The following is a 19,714-nucleotide window of genomic DNA, read 5'->3' as shown; positions in this document are numbered from 1 at the left end:
TCTTTAATCATCAAACAATCTAACTATACTCATGCAAGTTTAAAACATTTATTATCAATGACAATGGCTTTTCCTTCTTTTTCTTTTCATCATCCAGGTGGATTTGGACCCAAACTCTGGGGTGTTCATCACATTAAACCCGGCAGGAAAGGGATACGGAGGCAGACAGAAGCTGCCCGACAACCTGAAGCAGCTGTTCAGGCCTGTGGCAATGAGCAGGCCAGACAATGAGCTCATTGCTGAGGTCATCCTCTACTCTGAGGGCTTTAAAAATGGAGAAATGCTTGGATGCAAACTGGTTGCAATTTTCAACCTGGCCAGGTACAAATTTTTACTAAGTCTTTTTTTTTTTGGTTGGTTTTGGTTGAGGTTGGATGGAGGAAAATTGTGATATTTATTACAGCGTCTGTAAACTTGTCACCAGAGTACTATTTATGCAGTATGAATGTGACCTGTGTCATCAATCTGATCTTAATGTCTGCGTGGTTCACTAACTGGTATTTTTTGTGTTCCAATTTGAGTTGTGCTGTGAGTGCTGAATTTATTCAAAATTGTTTACTAAGCCACTACAGTCTATTTCAGTATATTGATTTTGTGGGCAAGTCATCTTCTACCTCCCTCCCCTTAGCACTACAGCCCGTACTATAGTCAATTCAAAGTGTGTGAATATGTGTGAAAATGTGCCTTTATGTGTCTGTCCAGGGAGCTGTTGACTCCCCAGCAGCACTACGACTGGGGTTTGCGTGCTCTGAAGACGGTGCTGAAGGCCTGTGGCAGTCTCCTGCAGCAACAGAGGAGGAGTCATGACAAGGACAAGAGTAAGACCCCCTCTGGCTATTTTTTTATTTTAAGATACAATATTTCCGTGAGGCTTTCCAGTAGGGGAGCGTGACAGGAAAGTTAGGAGATAGATGGTGCCTGTTTGACCATGACCTCAAGTCACATTCTTCGCTGTCAAAAGTTCACAGTACCATAACTTGTTGTTTATCACAATGTTACACATATACTGCAAGCATCTGTCAATTTAAAAATGTATTTGACATAGACATAAACATGTCAGAATGTACAATCACATGTCATCAGGGATGGAAAAGGGGCTGGCTTTCATTATAGTCAAACATGACACCAACTGAAAACTTCTTCCTGCCTGAAGCTGAAGTTATGCAGCAACACAACACTTAAAACAAACAAAAAACACCAGTCTTGATATGGATCCCTTAGATTTTATTGATTTTATTTTTTGGGACCAAGTTACATACCAAGTATTTAATTGTGTCACTTTTTCTAAATTACTCCAAACCTAGTTTAGCACGTCTGCATTGCAGTTACTTGGTACTTATCAGCTGACATATACGTTGATACAATATATCTACAGTAACCTTATACTGGTCAGTATATTGGCCAACACTAGTTTTACTGAAAACTGAAATGTTCACAGTGAGTTTATCCTTGTGACAGCATAAAATACACAGAAGGATACACAATTAACACATTTTTGAACACTCATTTTACACAAATTACCCAATGTATCTGTAACAAATGTCACTGTAAAAATCTGCAGAATATGCTGCTAAATATGTATATGCTCACTGTTGTATGATACTGAGATATAGAGCTTTGCTGTTATACAGATTTTACAGTATGTGCAGTGTTCCTTAGCATACTTCATGGGTCAGGAATCTTATTATTTCAGTATTGATAACAGGTAATGAGAGCTTCTGAAAATGACATTGTCGGTTTCACATGTCTTCACTGCTCAGTATAAGAACTTGCTTCAAACGTGGAAAAAATAAAATAGTAATAAAGAAGAAGTCCATCAAGTAGCACCTATTTGCAAATGACTTTGCAATGACTGAATTTTACCTGCTGCAATAGTAGATATGTGCACATAGGATATTTTATTTTTTTTTGTTAATTCACTGTTTCAGAAGATTTGAGTACTTGTGCCATGGACCATGTTTTTAACATTTATAGACCAGCCCAATTCAGATGTCTATAGTCTAAATGCACTAATCCACCAGTGGTGTCTATCGCCGACAGCAAATTATTTAATCAAGTGTGGCATTTCAGTTACGTGATTGTCAGACACCTGACTCTTCTGGCCTGTGACAGCCTGCTCGACAGATCAAAAACAAATTTACTGCACCACAGAGGCAGAAAAATCATTACTATACTGTCATGTAACATAACTTGCTGCAGATAGCCAGAGGCTAATTAAGTTTGTCAAAATATCAGCGTTTAATTTTTTTTTTACGCTGATGATGACGCTGATATTTTTCATATTCACATATTCATTATTTAAAAGAAGTAGCCTGGGAACCAGACAAATCTGCAAGCTCATCATTTATTTGCTGCGGTAGATGCGTCTGGTCTCCCTCTCGTTCAAACAGATTTCCGGGTCAGACCAATTACAACCATTATTTAATATGGGGTGTGTTTCAGATGATGACTGACAACTTGCGGAGCCTTCGCGCTTACCCCAAAATAAGCAATGCCGTCATTTTTAGCTCACACACCCTCACACCTGGGACGTGATGGTGAGCATAAACCTAGCTTAGCCAGGAGGTACTCTTCTGATGGCAAAAACAGCAACACTCCTTCACAGACATATTGATGCTTTACCATCACAGCTCATCTCTGCGTGCTTTAGCCGGTTGACATTTTTCCATTGCTCAATGCTACGTCATGTGTTTCAATGCTCTGATTGGTTGTAGGTCTATCCAGTTGTGTCAAGCGGCATTTTGATCCACCTCTGTCAATTACAACCCTTGGAAAAGAAATGAACTGAGAGATCGGACCATGCCAGGGTATAACAGAACAGTCTCAGTTGTGAAACTGACTGTACTACAGTGTATCTATATAGCTTCTAATGTCCCTGCAGTGTATCGGCTTAAAGTGAAATGATCCAATACTTTTTTTCCCCCACAAAAAGTCGATAATCTGAAAGTGTAATTTTTGGTCATTTGGTGAAAGTATCTCTAAAATGTATCCCCTGAGAAGTGCTGAAACTGTTGCACTGAGGTGTCTGACCTGAGAGATAGACAGCTGTTGAGCTGATGAAAAGGATTAAAGGATAAGGTGATAGTGAAAATTCGGCTGGTTTGGAGATGTTTATCCTGTCCCCGCCAGGGTCACACCACAAAATGTTTTGATAATCTGTGTCTTTGTGTGTGGATATCTCTCAGATGCAGTTTGAGAAACACTATGCATGAGTGTACTTGAACATAAAAAGCCTTTATTGACCAGCACTTTCTCTGGACACCTGCTGTCGTCTTTGCCCTCTAAATCCTCTAATACAGACATGCCATCAATTGACATTTAGTCCAAATGCCCCCCTTAAAAACTTTTCTTCCCTTGGGCTTTTTGCTTGTCTGTACTTTTGTCCTTCCTTTTCTCATTCCCAAACACTTTGCTAGAGTTCTGTTGTTTACCTCTTCAGTACCTCTTTCCTCACCTCCTTCCCCCTCCCTCTGACCTCTTGTTAGCTCTCTCTCTGATACCTGGCTGTCGATGCCGCTCTCATCCCACTCGTTCTCACTCGCTGACCTCTGTTTCTAATCCCCATCTCTCCTTCATGTCTCTGCTTTTCAATACTTTCCCCCCTATCTCTCTCTTCATTCTCCTCTCTGCCTTTTCTTGAACCCATCCCTCTCTCTCTTTCAAATTCTTCTGTTCCACCACTCGCCCTTTATCTGTCCAACACACACAAACGTGCACACGCACACACCCACACAGCACATGCACCTCCTGTCTGTTGATGAGTCCCCAAGGTTTTCTTGTGTTTGTCTCTGTGTGTAGCCTGGCCAAGTGTTCCTCTCTGCTGTGAAAGAAACACCACATTTGTGCCTGCAGGGAAGGCCAGCATCTTTGGAGAAGAGAACAGAAGTATTGACAAACTCTTAAATCATGACAGGCTTTGGTAATTAGCACTTGTATAATGGGGGGCATGTGCAAGAGCAAAGCAATAATGACTGGACACATTAATTGCCATAACCTTGTGTTTTTGTGTTTTTCTCCCTGCGTTTCTCTCTGCATATCGTCTTCTTTCACCAGTATAAAGCAACTTTGAATTTCTAATCAAATCCTCATTGAAGTATTCTTTACATGCCTATACTATTTCAGACTGGAATCAGAAATAAATCTTTTTCATCTACATGCAGTTCAGGAGAGTAGTCTGGTGGTACAGGCAATGAGACTGAACACCATGTCCAAGCTGACGTTTGCCGATAGCTCTCGGTTTGATGCTCTGGTCAGAGATGTCTTCTCTGGGGTAAATTTCACCGATGTGGAGGACCAGATACTGATGCATGCACTGGAGGAAGTCTACAAGGAGGCACGGCTTGAACTTATACCCAGCCAGGTGTGTATGTATGAAGACATCATAGACATACAAGATCTGAATGGGTATTCAGTCAGTGTTTGGGCTCACTTTGTATTGCAGTAAACATAAACAGAGACAAAGGTTGGATAATTTGATAGTAAAACAGTTAAAACATCATATAACTGCCAACTGCTTTTCCATCTCTGTGTAGCTGAAGAAGGCCCTAGAGCTGAATGAACAACTGAGACAACGCATGGGCATAGTTATCGTTGGGCCAAGCGGAGCAGGGAAGTCTACACTCTGGAGGATGCTAAGGGCTGCTCTCAGCAAGACGGGCAAAGTGGTGAGTCACAGACAAACCGCCTACCTTTATTTTCATTCATAGAGACGTACTGTACATTACACCTAATTCATGATAAAACTTGTAAATATATTCAAAATGCTGTTAATTTACATTTTGTAAGGCTTAGGTTACAATAATATTTAGCATATAAAGCACTATGCAAAGCATTTTTTGTTAGTTTATGGGTCAGTTAAAAAACTCTTTCCCAATCTTGTATGTTATCTATAACTAATGCTGCATTTTTGTAGGTGAAGCAGTACACAATGAATCCGAAGGCCATGCCTAGACAACAGCTGCTGGGACACATAGACATGGACACCAGAGAATGGGCTGATGGTGTCCTCACACATAGTGCGAGGAATGTGGTCAGAGAACCACAAGGTAAGTCTGTCTCACTAAGCCAGAACTTTGGCAGCTGGGATGAACTTAGACTGGAAAAGTTGTAGACCAGTGCTCCTTACAAGAAACAGGATACAGTCTGCCTAAAGTGGTCTACATTTGCTATACTCTGCACTGTATGTATTGGAGTTAATGTACTGCATTTATGTAGAGTAAATACGTATATGTGTTTTGGGGTTTTTTAGGGGTGAACTCATGGATTGTGTGCGACGGTGACATCGACCCAGAGTGGATTGAGAGTCTGAACTCTGTGCTTGATGATAACCGGCTGTTAACCATGCCTAGTGGAGAGCGCATCCAGTTTGGACCCAATGTTAACTTCCTGTTTGAGACTCACGACCTTAGCTGTGCCTCACCAGCCACCATATCCCGCATGGGAATGATCTTTCTCAGGTCAGTCAGCCAATGCAGACAGGGTTTTAAGTATACCAAATTACATCTTTCTCAACTAGCTTGTCTCACTGTTTTTACCTCCTCTTTTCTCCACTCATATCTTTAGCGACGAGGACATTGATGTGGGTGCCCTGTTGAAGTCGTGGTTGAGGGGTCAGCCAGAGGAGTGTCGCAGTAACCTTGAAAACTGGCTGGGAGACTACTTCCAACGAGCCCTGGACTGGGTCCTCAAAGAGGTAAACTTTGCCCTATCCTATTTTTACACACTGGCTCAAATACAGTCAAACATACTTTTTAAACTCTAGGTTTTTGCCTGGGCTTGATTTTGCATGCATTGAACAATATGTAAATCTTTGCTGGGTTTTAATTCAAACGGTATATCCTCCTCTCTTCTTGTCTCCTTTCATCAGAATGACTTTGTGGTGGAGACAAGTCTGGTGGGTACAGTGTTTAATGGTCTGTCACACCTCAGTGCTGTAACAGAGAGAGGTCAGTTCATCGTTGGTCTTCTCAGGGGTTTGGGAGGAAACCTCAACCTTAAAACAAGACAGGAGTTTGCCAAAGAGGTGAGGACCCCTGTTTTTTTTGTACTGGCAGAGGGTGGCTAGAAGAATAGTTTAAGCTTAGTATTAAAATTTTATTTATGTCTCAAACTTAAAGACTTGCTTCTTACAGTAAGTCTCCTCAGCTGTAACTGATAAAAGAAATAGTGGGATGAGTCATCATTCAAATACAAATACAGGATATGCAGCTAGTGGGGAACTGCTGTGATGCCTCTCTTGAGAAAGATATCAGTCCTGGTCATAATATTCGCCCTTATTTCTCTGTATTTCTGTAGCTGCTGAACTGGGCCAGGGAAAGCCCACCAGACACCAAAAAACCACTGGATACCTACTATGACTCTGACAGCGGCCATCTAGCAGCCTATACATTCCAGCGTCCCGAGGGTCTCACATTGGAACAGCTCTCTCATACGCACACACTGCCTGTTATTGAGACTCCAGACATGCAGAGAGGTCTGCACTGCTTCTCCCCATGGCTCACCAGTCAGCACAGGCAGCCCTTCATGGTGGTGGGACCCGAGGGCTGCGGAAAGGGGTAATTACATACAGATATTCATGCACACAGAGCACAAACATTTGCATACAGTAATTATAAACTGGGAAGGCATTTGCACAATCTTGCAATGTAATGTACAGTACAGGCCAAAAGTTTGGACACACCTTCTCATTCAATGCGTTTTCTTTATTTTCATGACTATTTACATTGTAGATTCTCACTGAAGGCATCAGAACTATGAATGAACACATGTGGAGTTATGTACTTAACAAAAAAAGGTGAAATAACTGAAAACATGTTTTATATTCTACTTTCTTCAAAATAGCCACCCTTTGCTCTGATTACTGCTTTGCACACTCTTGGCATTCTCTCCATGAGCTTCAAGAGGTAGTCACCTGAAATGGTTTCCACTTCACAGGTGTGCCTTATCAGGGTTAATTAGTGGAATTTCTTGCTTTATCAATGGGGTTGGGACCATCAGTTGTGTTGTGCAGAAGTCAGGTTAATACACAGCCGACAGCCCTATTGGACAACTGTTAAAATTCATATTATGGCAAGAACCAATCAGCTAACTAAAGAAAAACGAGTGGCCATCATTACTTTAAGAAATGAAGGTCAGTCAGTCTGGAAAATTGCAAAAACTTTAAATGTGTCCCCAAGTGGAGTCGCAAAAACCATCAAGCGCTACAACGAAACTGGCACACATGAGGACCGACCCAGGAAAGGAAGACCAAGAGTCACCTCTGCTTCTGAGGATAAGTTCATCCGAGTCACCAGCCTCAGAAATCGCAAGTTAACAGCAGCTCAGATCAGAGACCAGATGAATGCCACACAGAGTTCTAGCAGCAGACCCATCTCTAGAACAACTGTTAAGAGGAGACTGCGCGAATCAGGCCTTCATGGTCAAATAGCTGCTAGGAAACCACTGCTAAGGAGAGGCAACAAGCAGAAGAGATTTGTTTGGGCCCAGAAACACAAGGAATGGACATTAGACCAGTGGAAATCTGTGCTTTGGTCTGATGAGTCCAAATTTGAGATCTTTGGTTCCAACCGCCGTGTCTTTGTGAGACGCAGAAAAGGTGAACGGATGGATTCCACATGCCTGGTTCCCACTGTAAAGCATGGAGGAGGAGGTGTGATGGTGTGGGGGTGTTTTGCTGGTGACACTGTTGGGGATTTATTCAAAATTGAAGGCACACTGAACCAGCATGGCTACCACAGCATCCTGCAGCAACATGCCATCCCATCCGGTTTGCGTTTAGTTGGACGATCATTTATTTTTCAACAGGACAATGACCCCAAACACACCTCCAGGCTGTGTAAGGGCTATTTGACCAAGAAGGAGAGTGATGGAGTGCTGCGGCAGATGACCTGGCCTCCACAGTCACCGGACCTGAACCCAATCGAGATGGTTTGGGGTGAGCTGGACCGCAGAGTGAAGGCAAAGGGGCCAACAAATGCTAAACACCTCTGGGAACTCCTTCAAGACTGTTGGAAAACCATTTCAGGTGACTACCTCTTGAAGCTCATGGAGAGAATGCCAAGAGTGTGCAAAGCAGTAATCAGAGCAAAGGGTGGCTATTTTGAAGAAAGTAGAATATAAAACATGTTTTCAGTTATTTCACCTTTTTTTGTTAAGTACATAACTCCACATGTGTTCATTCATAGTTTTGATGCCTTCAGTGAGAATCTACAATGTAAATAGTCATGAAAATAAAGAAAACGCATTGAATGAGAAGGTGTGTCCAAACTTTTGGCCTGTACTGTATATGGAGACACTATGTGTATATACACTGTGTATACATATCACAAAATTGCACACAAACATGAAGTCTGGATCAGAACACAAAAATACAGATTTTTTTTGTAGATATTAACTGAAAAGTTGCTGACCTCTTTGCAACTATTATATTTATTCATTTTACAACATTGCTGTGATTGTTTCAGGTCATTCATAAAATGTCAGTCTGTGTAAACAGTTTAAATAGACACTGTACCAGAAAAACATTTTGCTTGTCTCCCTGTAGAGAAAAGGTTAGTGAGATGATGGGGGAAGAGTGTGTCGTATGGATTGTGAAGTAGAGGCACTTGAATTTGGACACTCAAAATGATACAAGCACACAATCAACACTGATATCAAAGCTTCTTATATTCAAGACTTGACCTTTCGTGTAAAGGCACTGACAAGTCCGGATAAGGATCAGATGTGCGTGTGCATGTGTGTATGGCACATGTGCTTGTGTACACAGAGAGTCGTTGCCACAAAAGTAATTGCTTCCCTCCCCAGGGTTTTTGAAGAACAAGGGTCACGCAGTTTGCCTTTTACACTCCAGTTGAGTCTCACTCAAAAGTCTCCTTTTCTCGTGCTCGCATCTTGCCTCACTTTGTCCGAAAGGTCACTGTGCCAATGAGGCACTGGGTTTGTCAGCTTACTCTTCTGATAAAAGAACATCTAATTAATTTACACACACATACACTGCACATGCACGTGCATGCACATAATTTACTTTCCAATTATTTTCTCTCTCTGTTTGCGCCCTCACAAAATGTCTCTCTTTGCCTTTGGGTCTGTTCTGACAAATATTGTTCTGTAGATCCCAAGTGGCCCTCTTGTTAAATACATTACTAACTCTCACTTCTTCTTCTCATCATTTCCTATGGTCCTGGCACCATCCTAACCATATATGACAGGTCTAAGAGTTATAGCCTTTATTCATTTGGCTGAAGTTGTTAGACCCTGTCTGGTCACACCTTCTAAAAAAGAAATGCTTGTCTGTTTCTTGACCTTTTTTTCTATTTATTGTTTTCTATCTAGCATGCTCCTGCGATATGCCTTCTCTCGGCTGCGGTCCACCCAGGTCGCTGTGGTTCACTGCAGTGCCCAGACCTCATCTCGTCATGTCCTACAGAAGCTCGGTCAGACCTGCCTGTTGCTCAGCTCTAACACCGGCCGAGTCTTCAGACCCAAAGACTGCGAGAACCTGGTGCTCTACCTAAAAGACATCAACCTACCCAAACCTGACAAATGGGGGACCAGCAACCTCACTGCCTTCCTGCAACAGGTAGAAAATACATGCAGATAAGCCAGAAAATTATTGAATGGATGATGTTGAAGGAAAGAAAAGTATAGCTCCAATCCCAATGCCCACCCTCAGAACCTCAGGCTTGGACACTGGTTCCTCTCACATCAACACCCCTATTTTTTCAACCTGCTTAATTCTATGTTGCTTATCTGTCTTTCCCCTAGGTTTTGACATATAAGGGATTCTATGATGAAAATCTGGACTGGGTGAGTCTTGAGAACATCCAGGTGGTGGCCTCCATGTCCACAGGGGGTGCTGTAGGGAGCCATTCTCTCACCTCCCGCTTCTCATCTATAGTTCGCATCTGCACTATAGAGTAAGTATGGAGTAAATGAACATGTGAGACATTGCCAAACAGCCTGCAAGTATACATGTACATGCATACACACCCTCTCCATCTTGTTACCCAACATCACTATGTTTCCTTCATCTCTCCCTGTTTGTCTGTTTCACGGCCGGTCTCCCTCTAACCCTGACCCTGATCCCCTCTCTTTTTATTTTCCTACATCCATCTGTTTCTCTGCCTCTTTGCCTCTGCCTTTAGCTATCCAGACAGGGAGCAGCTGCAGACTATCTACTCAGCATACCTGCAGCCAGTTCTCCAGCATAGCCTGGGCAGCCAGGCATCCTGGGCCAGCACGGGGAAAACACACCAGCTGGCTGGGTCTCTCGTGCAGCTCTATGAACAGGTATTGACTTGGACAGGGTGTTCATTCATGTTCACATTTTTATTCGTAGAAGCATAGCCTTGCCTGAGATATTGAGAGCACAAACATTAGCATATCTGGCTCCTTTATTTAACTTAATGAAATTACTGTGTATCACACTTCATAAAAGTCAAAAATGCCACATACATCGCCAGTGCTCCCATGTGATGTGTTTGAAACAAGCCAGAGTTCTACTGGAGAGTTGTTTAATCTTGTCTGGGACATTGCACAGGCACATGCTATCAGTGAGTTAGACCAAAATGGCTTGTTCTAAATTGCAGCTATGAATGGTACCCAAATTATGCCCTTAGAGGTTAAGTATCTGTGTAATGTTGGTGTCATGTGCCTTTTATGCTGATGAGGGAGCAATACGAAGACACCTACTTCGATGAATCACTGTAAATTCGAACATTTGACATATTGTCAATTGCCAGTAAATGTTGTCTTATAGTTATGTATGTATCATCTATCTCCCCATCTACTTTGATTCTCAGGTGAAAGCCAAGTTTACCGTGGATGACCACAGCCACTACCTATTTACCCCGTGTATCCTCACAGAATGGGTCCTCAGCCTGTTGCGATATGACCTCACTGCAGGTAAGAATGCATGCATATTAATATGTGTGTTTGAGTAATTTTTCTTCTCTAAGTCAGGGAACAAGTAAGAACATTCATTTGGACCCATGTGGGAACCCTAAAGAATCTGACCAAGGCCCAGTAAAGGGCTTTCACCCACATTGTCATTGCCATATGCAAATAAAAACAGAGTATTAGACTGAATGACCCACTGTTTTTCTCCAAATCCCTCAGAGTCCTCACGTAGAATAATTTTGCTGCCACTGAGGAACATAAAGCATTAATAACTTTGTCAGTTTTGATGCCAGAATCAAAAGGACAGCACCAGATGGCTTAGTTTCATGTCAGTATTCTTTTAGCTCAGAGCTACTGTCTCCAACTCTCACCTTGTTCTTCGTTCGATCTCTCCTCTCTCCTCTGTCCTCACTTCCTCTCTGTCACTTGTCTCTTTCCCCCTCTTTTATCATCCTCTCCCTTTGCTGTCCTTTCATCTCTCCCTCTGTCACTCTTTCTCTCCTTCTGCAATGTGTTCCTGCTGTGATAGTGAGTCCAATCATTTATTTTAATTAAACATGTCAGCGGACAAACTTCTCTTTCCCTATGCTCATCATTTTTTTTTAACTTACTCTTACTTCATCTTCCCTCTTTTCCCCTCTTGCTGCTTACCTTCTTTATGGTATGTAAAAAAAACCTTTCCTCACCTTCATCTGTGACTATGTTGATTTATTTGGTACATTTGAGTGTGCATGTGATCACAAACAACATGATGTGATTATCATAACATTGTTTTGGGCCTCAGCATGCAGCTGTTCTCAGTGGAAAAGCTTTTAAAGTCCACTGTGCACTAGCTGCCCAGCACCTAACCACAGACAGACACAGACAGTGACTAGCTAGTGGACATAGTGGAGCATTTAGCGGCTAAAGAGACACATATTTCCCTCAAGAGTTGGTTGAAATCAAAAGCAGAGCTAAAAGAGAGTGAATATTGGACTTGCATTTGCCAAGTGGCCAGAAACACGTATTGAGATGAAGCCATATTACCTAAGTCATGTCAGTGAAGATTCTCTGCATCCAGGTCATGGTAGTCATAAGTAATACGTATATCGTAGGCTCAACTGGACTTACTTGATTTTCTTGAAAACTTTTCTTGAAGACGTTTCTTGAAGATGTTGAAGGACAGCAACATTCACATCTTGGCCAGAGAAGACATATAGTTTGAAATAGGTGTAAAAGAAGTCATCTACATCAAACTGGTACCGCCATCGTTAAACAGAGGAGGTGGCCTACAACACCTCTTATCACACGCCTACAGTGCAGTCTTGGGATCCTTTCCCCATTCTCACCTGGACCCATCTAACCCTAACGACACACAAGATGGCCAGGTTGGTCAATGACTCACATTGTGACCTTAATGACTAAAACTCAAGAGCTCACATGTGACCTCAACCACTCTGTAAGGGTTCACACCCACACAGGGTTTAAAGCCTGTGACTCCGCACCAGTCATTTAGAACTGAAGAAGCTTCTTGGATGAGAGGCAAAACGTCTTCAAGAAACTCAAGCAAGTCCAGTTGAGCCTACGATATAGCACTTATGATCGTCACGATAAGTCATTGCCGTGGTCACATCTTGTTCACACTACCTACATGTGTTTAAAAAATTACTTTTGCAGGTTTAGTTTTTGTCTTTAAGTTACATTTTGTATTGTTATATTTAATGAAGACAGTCTTAACTTTGAACTTCTACCCAAGACCAAGCGTTATTGTGTGTATTTACCTATATCAAATGATAAGGAGGTCATGTATGCTGAGCGATACATTGGAGTAGATGATATTCGAATGGCTGATATCATCAACCAATTTAAACATATCACAGATTTAACAGTATCAAATGCCAAAGATAAGATATGTTTGAGGTCATTTAGAAACAGTACTGCATTAACATAGGAATGTTAAGTGTTTTTATTAAAAATCTAATTTTGTTGAAAGATGTCAAATATCAATATCAGTTCCTGCCTCAAAATTCCAGGATTTGTCAGACTTTACTGTCTTCATTGGCTCTGTTTCCATGATCACTACCATGGTGGGTTTTGGGCACAGAAATCATTTGAAAGCCATAGGCATAGAAAATGTCTCACATGACAACTTGGCACTGCAAGTGTTTTCTTTTCCTTAGTGGTCTTTAAAATTTAATATGCTTGGAAAACCCTGGAGGGTCAACAGTATCTCTATTTGACTTCCTTCTTCAGCTCTTTCAATATAATGTGACAGACCAGTGGCCTATGAGACCTCGATTCCGGCCTGTCCCTGTGGCGCTCTCTTTTTAGCTCGCAGCACTCTGCTGATTCTTGGGGGAATTTGGTAAATTTAGTCTTACCCTGGGAGGTGCTTTTGTCATGCCTGATCTAACCAAAAACAGCCCTTTGACTCATGCTGAGGCCTGAGTCACAGTGTAAATACTGTGGTTGTGTCTGTGTCTACCCTTTATGAAAATTACACAACTATGACAGATATGGACAGACCACTAAATAGTCATTGCATGTGTTACAGTGTGAGTGTGAAATAAATGAAAAGAGAAAGAAAAAAAAATATATTTGCAGATGAATCACTGAGTGTTTCAGTCAGTCTTTGTGCTGAATGTTGTATCAGTAAACAAATTTCAAGCAAAATCAACAGATCTCATCTTGTGTGTGAATGAAAGCAGGTGGATGGCTGCGGATATCCTATTGGTATTAATGTGTGTGTGTGTGTGTGTGTGTGTGTATGTGTGTGTGTCATGTATTCCTTTTTAGCTCAATCTAATGTGACAGACAGTGTGTTGGAGGTGGTAGCATGTGAGGCCAGGAGGCTGTTCAGAGACCGGCTAGTTTCCTCCAAAGACCTTCACACCTTTGACAACATCCTCTCCTCCATCATACGGGGAGACTGGGGCTCTGACGCTCTTGACAACATGGCTGGTATGAGATCACTCAGTTCTCACTGACATACACCTCCGTTCACATCACACATACAAAACAGCTGTTCCATAAGGGATTAAGCATTGATGCAATTCATGCCAACGTTTTCAGGTTGCCACTCATGCCTGATTGAAAGCATTATTTGATTAGCTCTGTTCTTTTGTCAGCTCTGCATTAATGGCAGCTTTTCAGCTAATGGTCTGTTTGCTTATTCTAAAACAGCATGACATTAATGAATTGGTTCCTTTTTTCAGCCGGTTTGCCTTTTTCAAACCACTTAGAATATAAACAAAATTAATGTGCTTAACAATGTTCAAGAATATAGCACCATCTACAGCTAATAACATTTTAAGTATTTGGTTATAGTAGGGGTAAAATGTTTGCAGGTGTATTTAAATCCTGGTTGGATCTGGCAAGACTCCAATGCTACTCTTGCCTGCCAAGTCCTGGTGTGAGATAAAAAGGAACAAAGTCATACAAGAATCAAGTCATATTGAAACTAGAAGTGCACTCAGGGTGCAGATCTCTGTCTGTCTGGGGGAATGTGTGTGAGGAACAGGGAGTACAGGGCAGGCTGTGTGTCTAGCGTGTATGAATGACAGCAGTGGAATGAAGGGGAGACAGTATGCAGACTACATTATCAAGGTGTAACCAGGGTTGAGAGACTGTGTTGTCTTACCTGGGTGTGCATATCTAGATAGGAACAATTCCTAAACAGCGATGCAGTGTCAATTTCAAAGAGAAAATGCCAACAAAAATTTGCCAATAAAAACGTATGTTGTCCCTACTGGAAACAATATTGAGAGAGAGCGCTGAGCATAAAGTCATAAGCGTACACAAAAAATATTAGGCTGATAGCTCCAACAGTATGTGAGATAAGCTGCGAACAGCGAGATAATCACACACATGACTGAACTCGTGTTCCTCTCCAAGCATACGCCTGGTGGAGCTAATGATGTCTAGTATTGCCTGCACTGTATGGGAGGTCCCCTAAGAGGAATTAGAGTAAAGGATAGAAGATCCCACCCCCTTTATGTAAAAAGATATTTCGTAATGCAAATGTATGCAATGCTTGGTAATAATCAGCACAACAAACCAAGAGCAAACTATACATAGCCAGTTTTCTTCATGTAAACTTATATTGGAAGCCCATAAAAAGAAAGCATTCAAAGAAGCTGGCTCAACTTGAAGAGGTGTAATGATCAAGAGCAGACCCTGGCTGCTGAATAAATACAATGACATATCTATAACCAAAGCCCTTGAAACTGCTAAACGAAGACTTACAGTGCTGGCAGTGAGACTAAAGACATCAGAGAGGCAGAAGCATAAAGGACGAATTCTTTTCATCACATCAGCACATCCAAGGCGTGTTTCTAGCTACAATGTCATACCAAGAACTAACTTACCAAATGTTTAAACACAACATTGGAGGAGCATACTTATAACGCTAGTGCTCAGTGACTAAGAGTCACGAAATTGCAATATCCCAGAATGGGGCATCTGGCAATGATTGCAGAGACAGAGCAGTAACTTGCAAGTGTGATAGCTTTTTTCTTGAACATCCATGTCATCTGCTTTCCCTTCTAGGAATTGCCTAGACTGCTGGAAATAAACATAAGCAGTTTGCATTTTAGGGATGCATGATACTATCAGCATGTTATCGGTATCTGTAGCTAAAGGCTTTAAAATGAAATATTGGCATTGTCCCGAAATGAACGTTTCTGCCAATATGACAAGCTGATGAGATGAGGCTTTAATTAGTTAAAATAGGTCAAATTTGTTGTGGTTGTAGTCACAACTGACTATTGTCAGAAGTGTCTCAGGGAGAGCACCATCATGACATAGTAAAGTAGGATTAATTTTACAGATTTGCATGAAAATGTTATTATGGCATATTTTAAATGTAGCCTGAATTGTGGTAGTTGTCTTATGTGCATGTCTGCATCTGCCAGTAGGCCATTAACATAAGAGTAGGCATAATAGTATATTAATTTCACTACAGAGGAGACTTAATGTTCTCTGCAATTAGGTGGAAAAAATATATGCATATATCGGTATTGGCATTGGCAAGCAGGCCAAACGAGTTGGAAAATATTGGCCTATCGGATATCGGCAAAAATATGTTATCTCACATCCTTACTGCATATATCTAACCTGTGAGAGAGCATCAGCTAAAGGCTGGTACTTTGTAACCTGAGTGAAAAATCCCTCTTCCAAATTATGGCCAAAAGTGCAGTCCGCCTGCACAACAAACACCTGCCTGCTTCTCTAAAACATCTGGGGTCCGTTTCACAAAGCAGGTTCAACAAACTCTGAGTCTAATTCTGAACTCTGAGTTGATCTACTCTGAGATAGGAAACTCTGAGTTTCTGGTTCCAGAACAGCTGATTTGAATCAGTTTAATCAACTCAGAGTAGTTTCACCTGGAGTTAAGCGCGTGCACCACAACTATAAAAAGCCAGCATCAATGGAGCCCCGATTCAACGAGTCACCATGGCAATGGGGACGGGGAGGGCGTTTTTCACCCCACTAGAATTAGAAATCTTAATGCGCTCATACTGCAAGTTTGAACACGTTTTCAAAAAGAAGTGCAACACTGCTGCAGCTGCAAAAGAGAGGGAGACGGCGTGGGAGAATGCATAAGTTTAAATGTAGTCCTTTGCAATCACAATAATATTACAGGGGAAAACTGCTTGAATGGTAGCCTATTAATTTATTTCATTTAGGTGCAATCCCGCGGAGGAGAAGCGTACTTGACAGCAGTTTAGGATGAAATATATAAACATTGTTCAAACAGGTAAGACCTCGGCATAATCTCATGGGGGTACTTCATTTTGATAATGTTTTACATTGTAAAGTAAATATTAAGTGGCTGTTTGACTGTGCGGTTGTTTTATCCCCAACATAATGCTGTTTTCACACACATAAATGTCTTCTCATCTATATCATGTTCTGTTAAATAATTAAGCCCATTTAAACTAACACAGACTTCTACTCAGCCAACAGAAAGAAGGCAGATGCCCGTAAAATGAGCACACTTTTCTGACCGCCCTGCATACAGTTGCCTTACTCAAGTGCTCAGCGTCTCCGACATTGTACAAAAAACTTCCATTTGCAAAGAAACACAGCGCATTTTTATACAGTATGAGCGCAACACACAATATCTGCTGGGATGTGAGAGCATGACTACGATTGGTAATGTTGCAAATAAGGACGGATTAGGTTGTGTAGATGATGGACTGTGACGTGAAACGGTACCGCTCAAAAAGGTAATTGTGTGGAAATGCTAAAACATCTATGCGCGGTCTGATAACCATCTCCTGACGAATATTTAATTCTCTGCGCAGTAATGCTGCACCTTCATCCACGGGATCGTTATCAAAAGGACATGCCATGTTAGTGAAAAAAGTCGCCACCTACTGTGCCTAATGGACTTCTAATATACTTACTCTGATTTTTTAAATGTTTTTTTTAAATGACAGACGGCAGAACTAGGCTACGCCAAAACTCGCCTGCTGACTGAATGAATGAGGAAATCAAATGGAGTGTGTGGCTCTGAAAGAGGGCGGAGACAGAGACACTCGAGGTTCATTGAGAAAAACCTGGTCCCAACCAGGTTAGGTTCGTAGAGTCTGTTACTACGGTAACTGACCGAGAGCTTAAGTTACCTCTCTCTCTGAAACAGGCTAGAGTTACCCCTCTTTCTCTGGTTTGAGTTACCTCCCTTTTTGAAACGGAAAACTCAGAGTTTCCCTCATTTCAGGGTTAACAGACTCTGAGTTTTCACTAAACCTGCTTTGTGAAACAGACCCCTGGTGTGTTAGCTGTGGGATTTGAAAACAGATCAAAATGCCTGTTGCCAGGTTGAACGTTCAGACACAGATCCTACTAATTTTCATATGTAGGTGACTCATATTAGTTCATTTCTGTGATAGTGCTTTCCATCACAGTGCTGTGTATTTTGTCTTACCTCTGTTGACAGCCTCTAGTGAAAGTAATTTGATGTGCACATGTGCAGGTGTTTTACTAACAGTGTGTAATGCTTCCCATGTGTGCAGATGGTTTCTATGTGACATGGGGAGCCTCTGAAGGGGCTGTAATGGCTCCAGGCCAGTCTCTACCTGCTCATGGTAAACAACTGGGACGTCTGGATTCTGCTGACCTAAAACAAGTCATACAGAAGGTACACTAAGAGGAACTGTTGTCTGGAGTGTTGTGTGGGTAGCTTGTTGGATTAAGTATACAAGCATACTACATATGTAACTAAAAACAGTGTACTTAAGTACAGCCAAGTTTTACCTTTTGCTGCTTTGCTACAACATTCATACAATGAACTTTGCTTTCATCTGTAATGATGTATTTTCACATTGTGGTATTGCAGCTTTACCTTTGTGTCTCATTCATGTGGTTGTGTTTCTTTGTCTTTGTTTTCTAACTTCATTTTTTCGAATTTGTCTAAAATGTCTGGCGCACAGCTCCTCACCTGTGTGTGTTCCTCCCTCTCCTGGCTCTAGGGAGCAGCTCAGTACAGCCGTGATAACAGGGAGCTGGATCTTCTCCTATTCTGGGAAGTGTGTGACTTTGTGTCCCGGGTGGATCGAGTCCTGAGCCGACCCGGTGGCTCTCTGCTTCTGGCAGGTCGCAGTGGAGTGGGTCGTCACACAGCCACATGCCTGGTGTCACACATGCATGGATACACATTGTTCACGCCTAAAATCTCCCGTGGTTATAGTCTTAAGCATTTCAGCAATGATCTCAAGACGGTAAGAGTGGTTTGGCTTTTTTATTGGCTTAACTGGTTCACATTGTGCCGAGCTAACTAATTTTTGCAGCATGCAGATGAGATAATTGGATTGTGCTGGCAAGCTTTTTAATCATCTTCCTACCATGATTCTGTCAGGTGTTTTTAAGCAATTGAAGCACAGATGCACAGGTAGTTTGTGAAAAAATTTTTTGCTGTCAGTATACCTGTGGTGTGCTGTGTCTATTTGAATCTTTATAAATGTATTATGTTTGTGTATTAATACTGTGTGTAGGTGATGCAGCTTGCAGGTCTGGAGGGCCAGCAGGTGGTTCTGTTGTTGGAAGACTATCAGTTTGTTCACTCAGCTTTCTTAGAAATGGTCAACAGCCTGCTGTCATCAGGTGTGTATTGTGTTTGTATGCTTTCCCTTTCTTCCATTTTCATGAGAACACTTTTTTCAATCTCAATCTTACTGTCCGTAATCAAGGAAATACAAACTCATGTTGCAGCCCTTGTTTGTGAGTATAGTCTACATTTAATTATGAACCTTGTACTTGTAATTATAGCAAAAACTATGCTGCACCAATCATAGCTTGCAGTTTTTTAATGTGTCCTGGCCCTACTGACTTGTATTCAGTTTCTTCTGAGAGTTGATACTGTGTAAAGACACTCTATAATCATTTCTTTGTGTGTTATGTTTCAGGTGAAGTTCCAGGTCTGTACACCCCAGAAGAACTGGAGCCTCTTCTTTCCCCCCTCAAAGATGCTGCTTCCCAGGATGGATTTACTGGACCACTCTACAACTATTTTTCTCACAGTAAGTACTGTATACTTATCAACAGCACAGTCCCTCTGTGTCATCACGGCACAGTGTGGTCCTGGCGACACCTGTTGTTGCAGGAACTACCACAGAAGTGGTTTTGAGTACTTTGCCAAGTGTTTATATGTCTGTGGAAAGACTTTGACACTGCGGTAGCGTCACAACTGTGCAAAATGCAGTCACGAAACTTCACGTGTGTGTAATTGAGATCACAATGAAGGTCAAGCTCGAAGATGGATTTGCTTTGAGCAAGGGCACCGGAATTGGAAGGGGAAGGGGCCATTGGCCTGCCCTACTTAACACCCACAGCCCAC

General features: G+C 41.8%; 1 protein-coding gene across 1 annotated transcript in view; it reads left to right on the top strand.

Annotated features, from left to right (window-relative positions):
* Window positions 1–19,714, top strand: part of dync2h1 (dynein cytoplasmic 2 heavy chain 1) — a 152,523-nt gene that overhangs the window by 32,712 nt on the left and 100,097 nt on the right. The window contains exons 39-56 of the mRNA XM_078167136.1: window positions 98–321; window positions 703–818; window positions 4,161–4,360; window positions 4,533–4,664; window positions 4,913–5,045; window positions 5,249–5,456; window positions 5,563–5,692; window positions 5,867–6,022; window positions 6,295–6,554; window positions 9,331–9,577; window positions 9,763–9,914; window positions 10,143–10,287; window positions 10,800–10,902; window positions 13,672–13,836; window positions 17,895–18,019; window positions 18,351–18,599; window positions 18,873–18,981; window positions 19,284–19,397. Coding sequence (XP_078023262.1) covers window positions 98–321; window positions 703–818; window positions 4,161–4,360; window positions 4,533–4,664; window positions 4,913–5,045; window positions 5,249–5,456; window positions 5,563–5,692; window positions 5,867–6,022; window positions 6,295–6,554; window positions 9,331–9,577; window positions 9,763–9,914; window positions 10,143–10,287; window positions 10,800–10,902; window positions 13,672–13,836; window positions 17,895–18,019; window positions 18,351–18,599; window positions 18,873–18,981; window positions 19,284–19,397 — 2,968 coding nt within the window. The remainder of the gene's footprint in view (window positions 1–97; window positions 322–702; window positions 819–4,160; window positions 4,361–4,532; window positions 4,665–4,912; window positions 5,046–5,248; window positions 5,457–5,562; window positions 5,693–5,866; window positions 6,023–6,294; window positions 6,555–9,330; window positions 9,578–9,762; window positions 9,915–10,142; window positions 10,288–10,799; window positions 10,903–13,671; window positions 13,837–17,894; window positions 18,020–18,350; window positions 18,600–18,872; window positions 18,982–19,283; window positions 19,398–19,714) is intronic.

The sequence above is a fragment of the Epinephelus lanceolatus genome, chromosome 4 (assembly GCF_041903045.1).
Source record: "Epinephelus lanceolatus isolate andai-2023 chromosome 4, ASM4190304v1, whole genome shotgun sequence".
Lineage (NCBI taxonomy): Eukaryota > Metazoa > Chordata > Actinopteri > Perciformes > Serranidae > Epinephelus > Epinephelus lanceolatus.
This window is presented reverse-complemented; position numbering and strand designations above follow the sequence as displayed.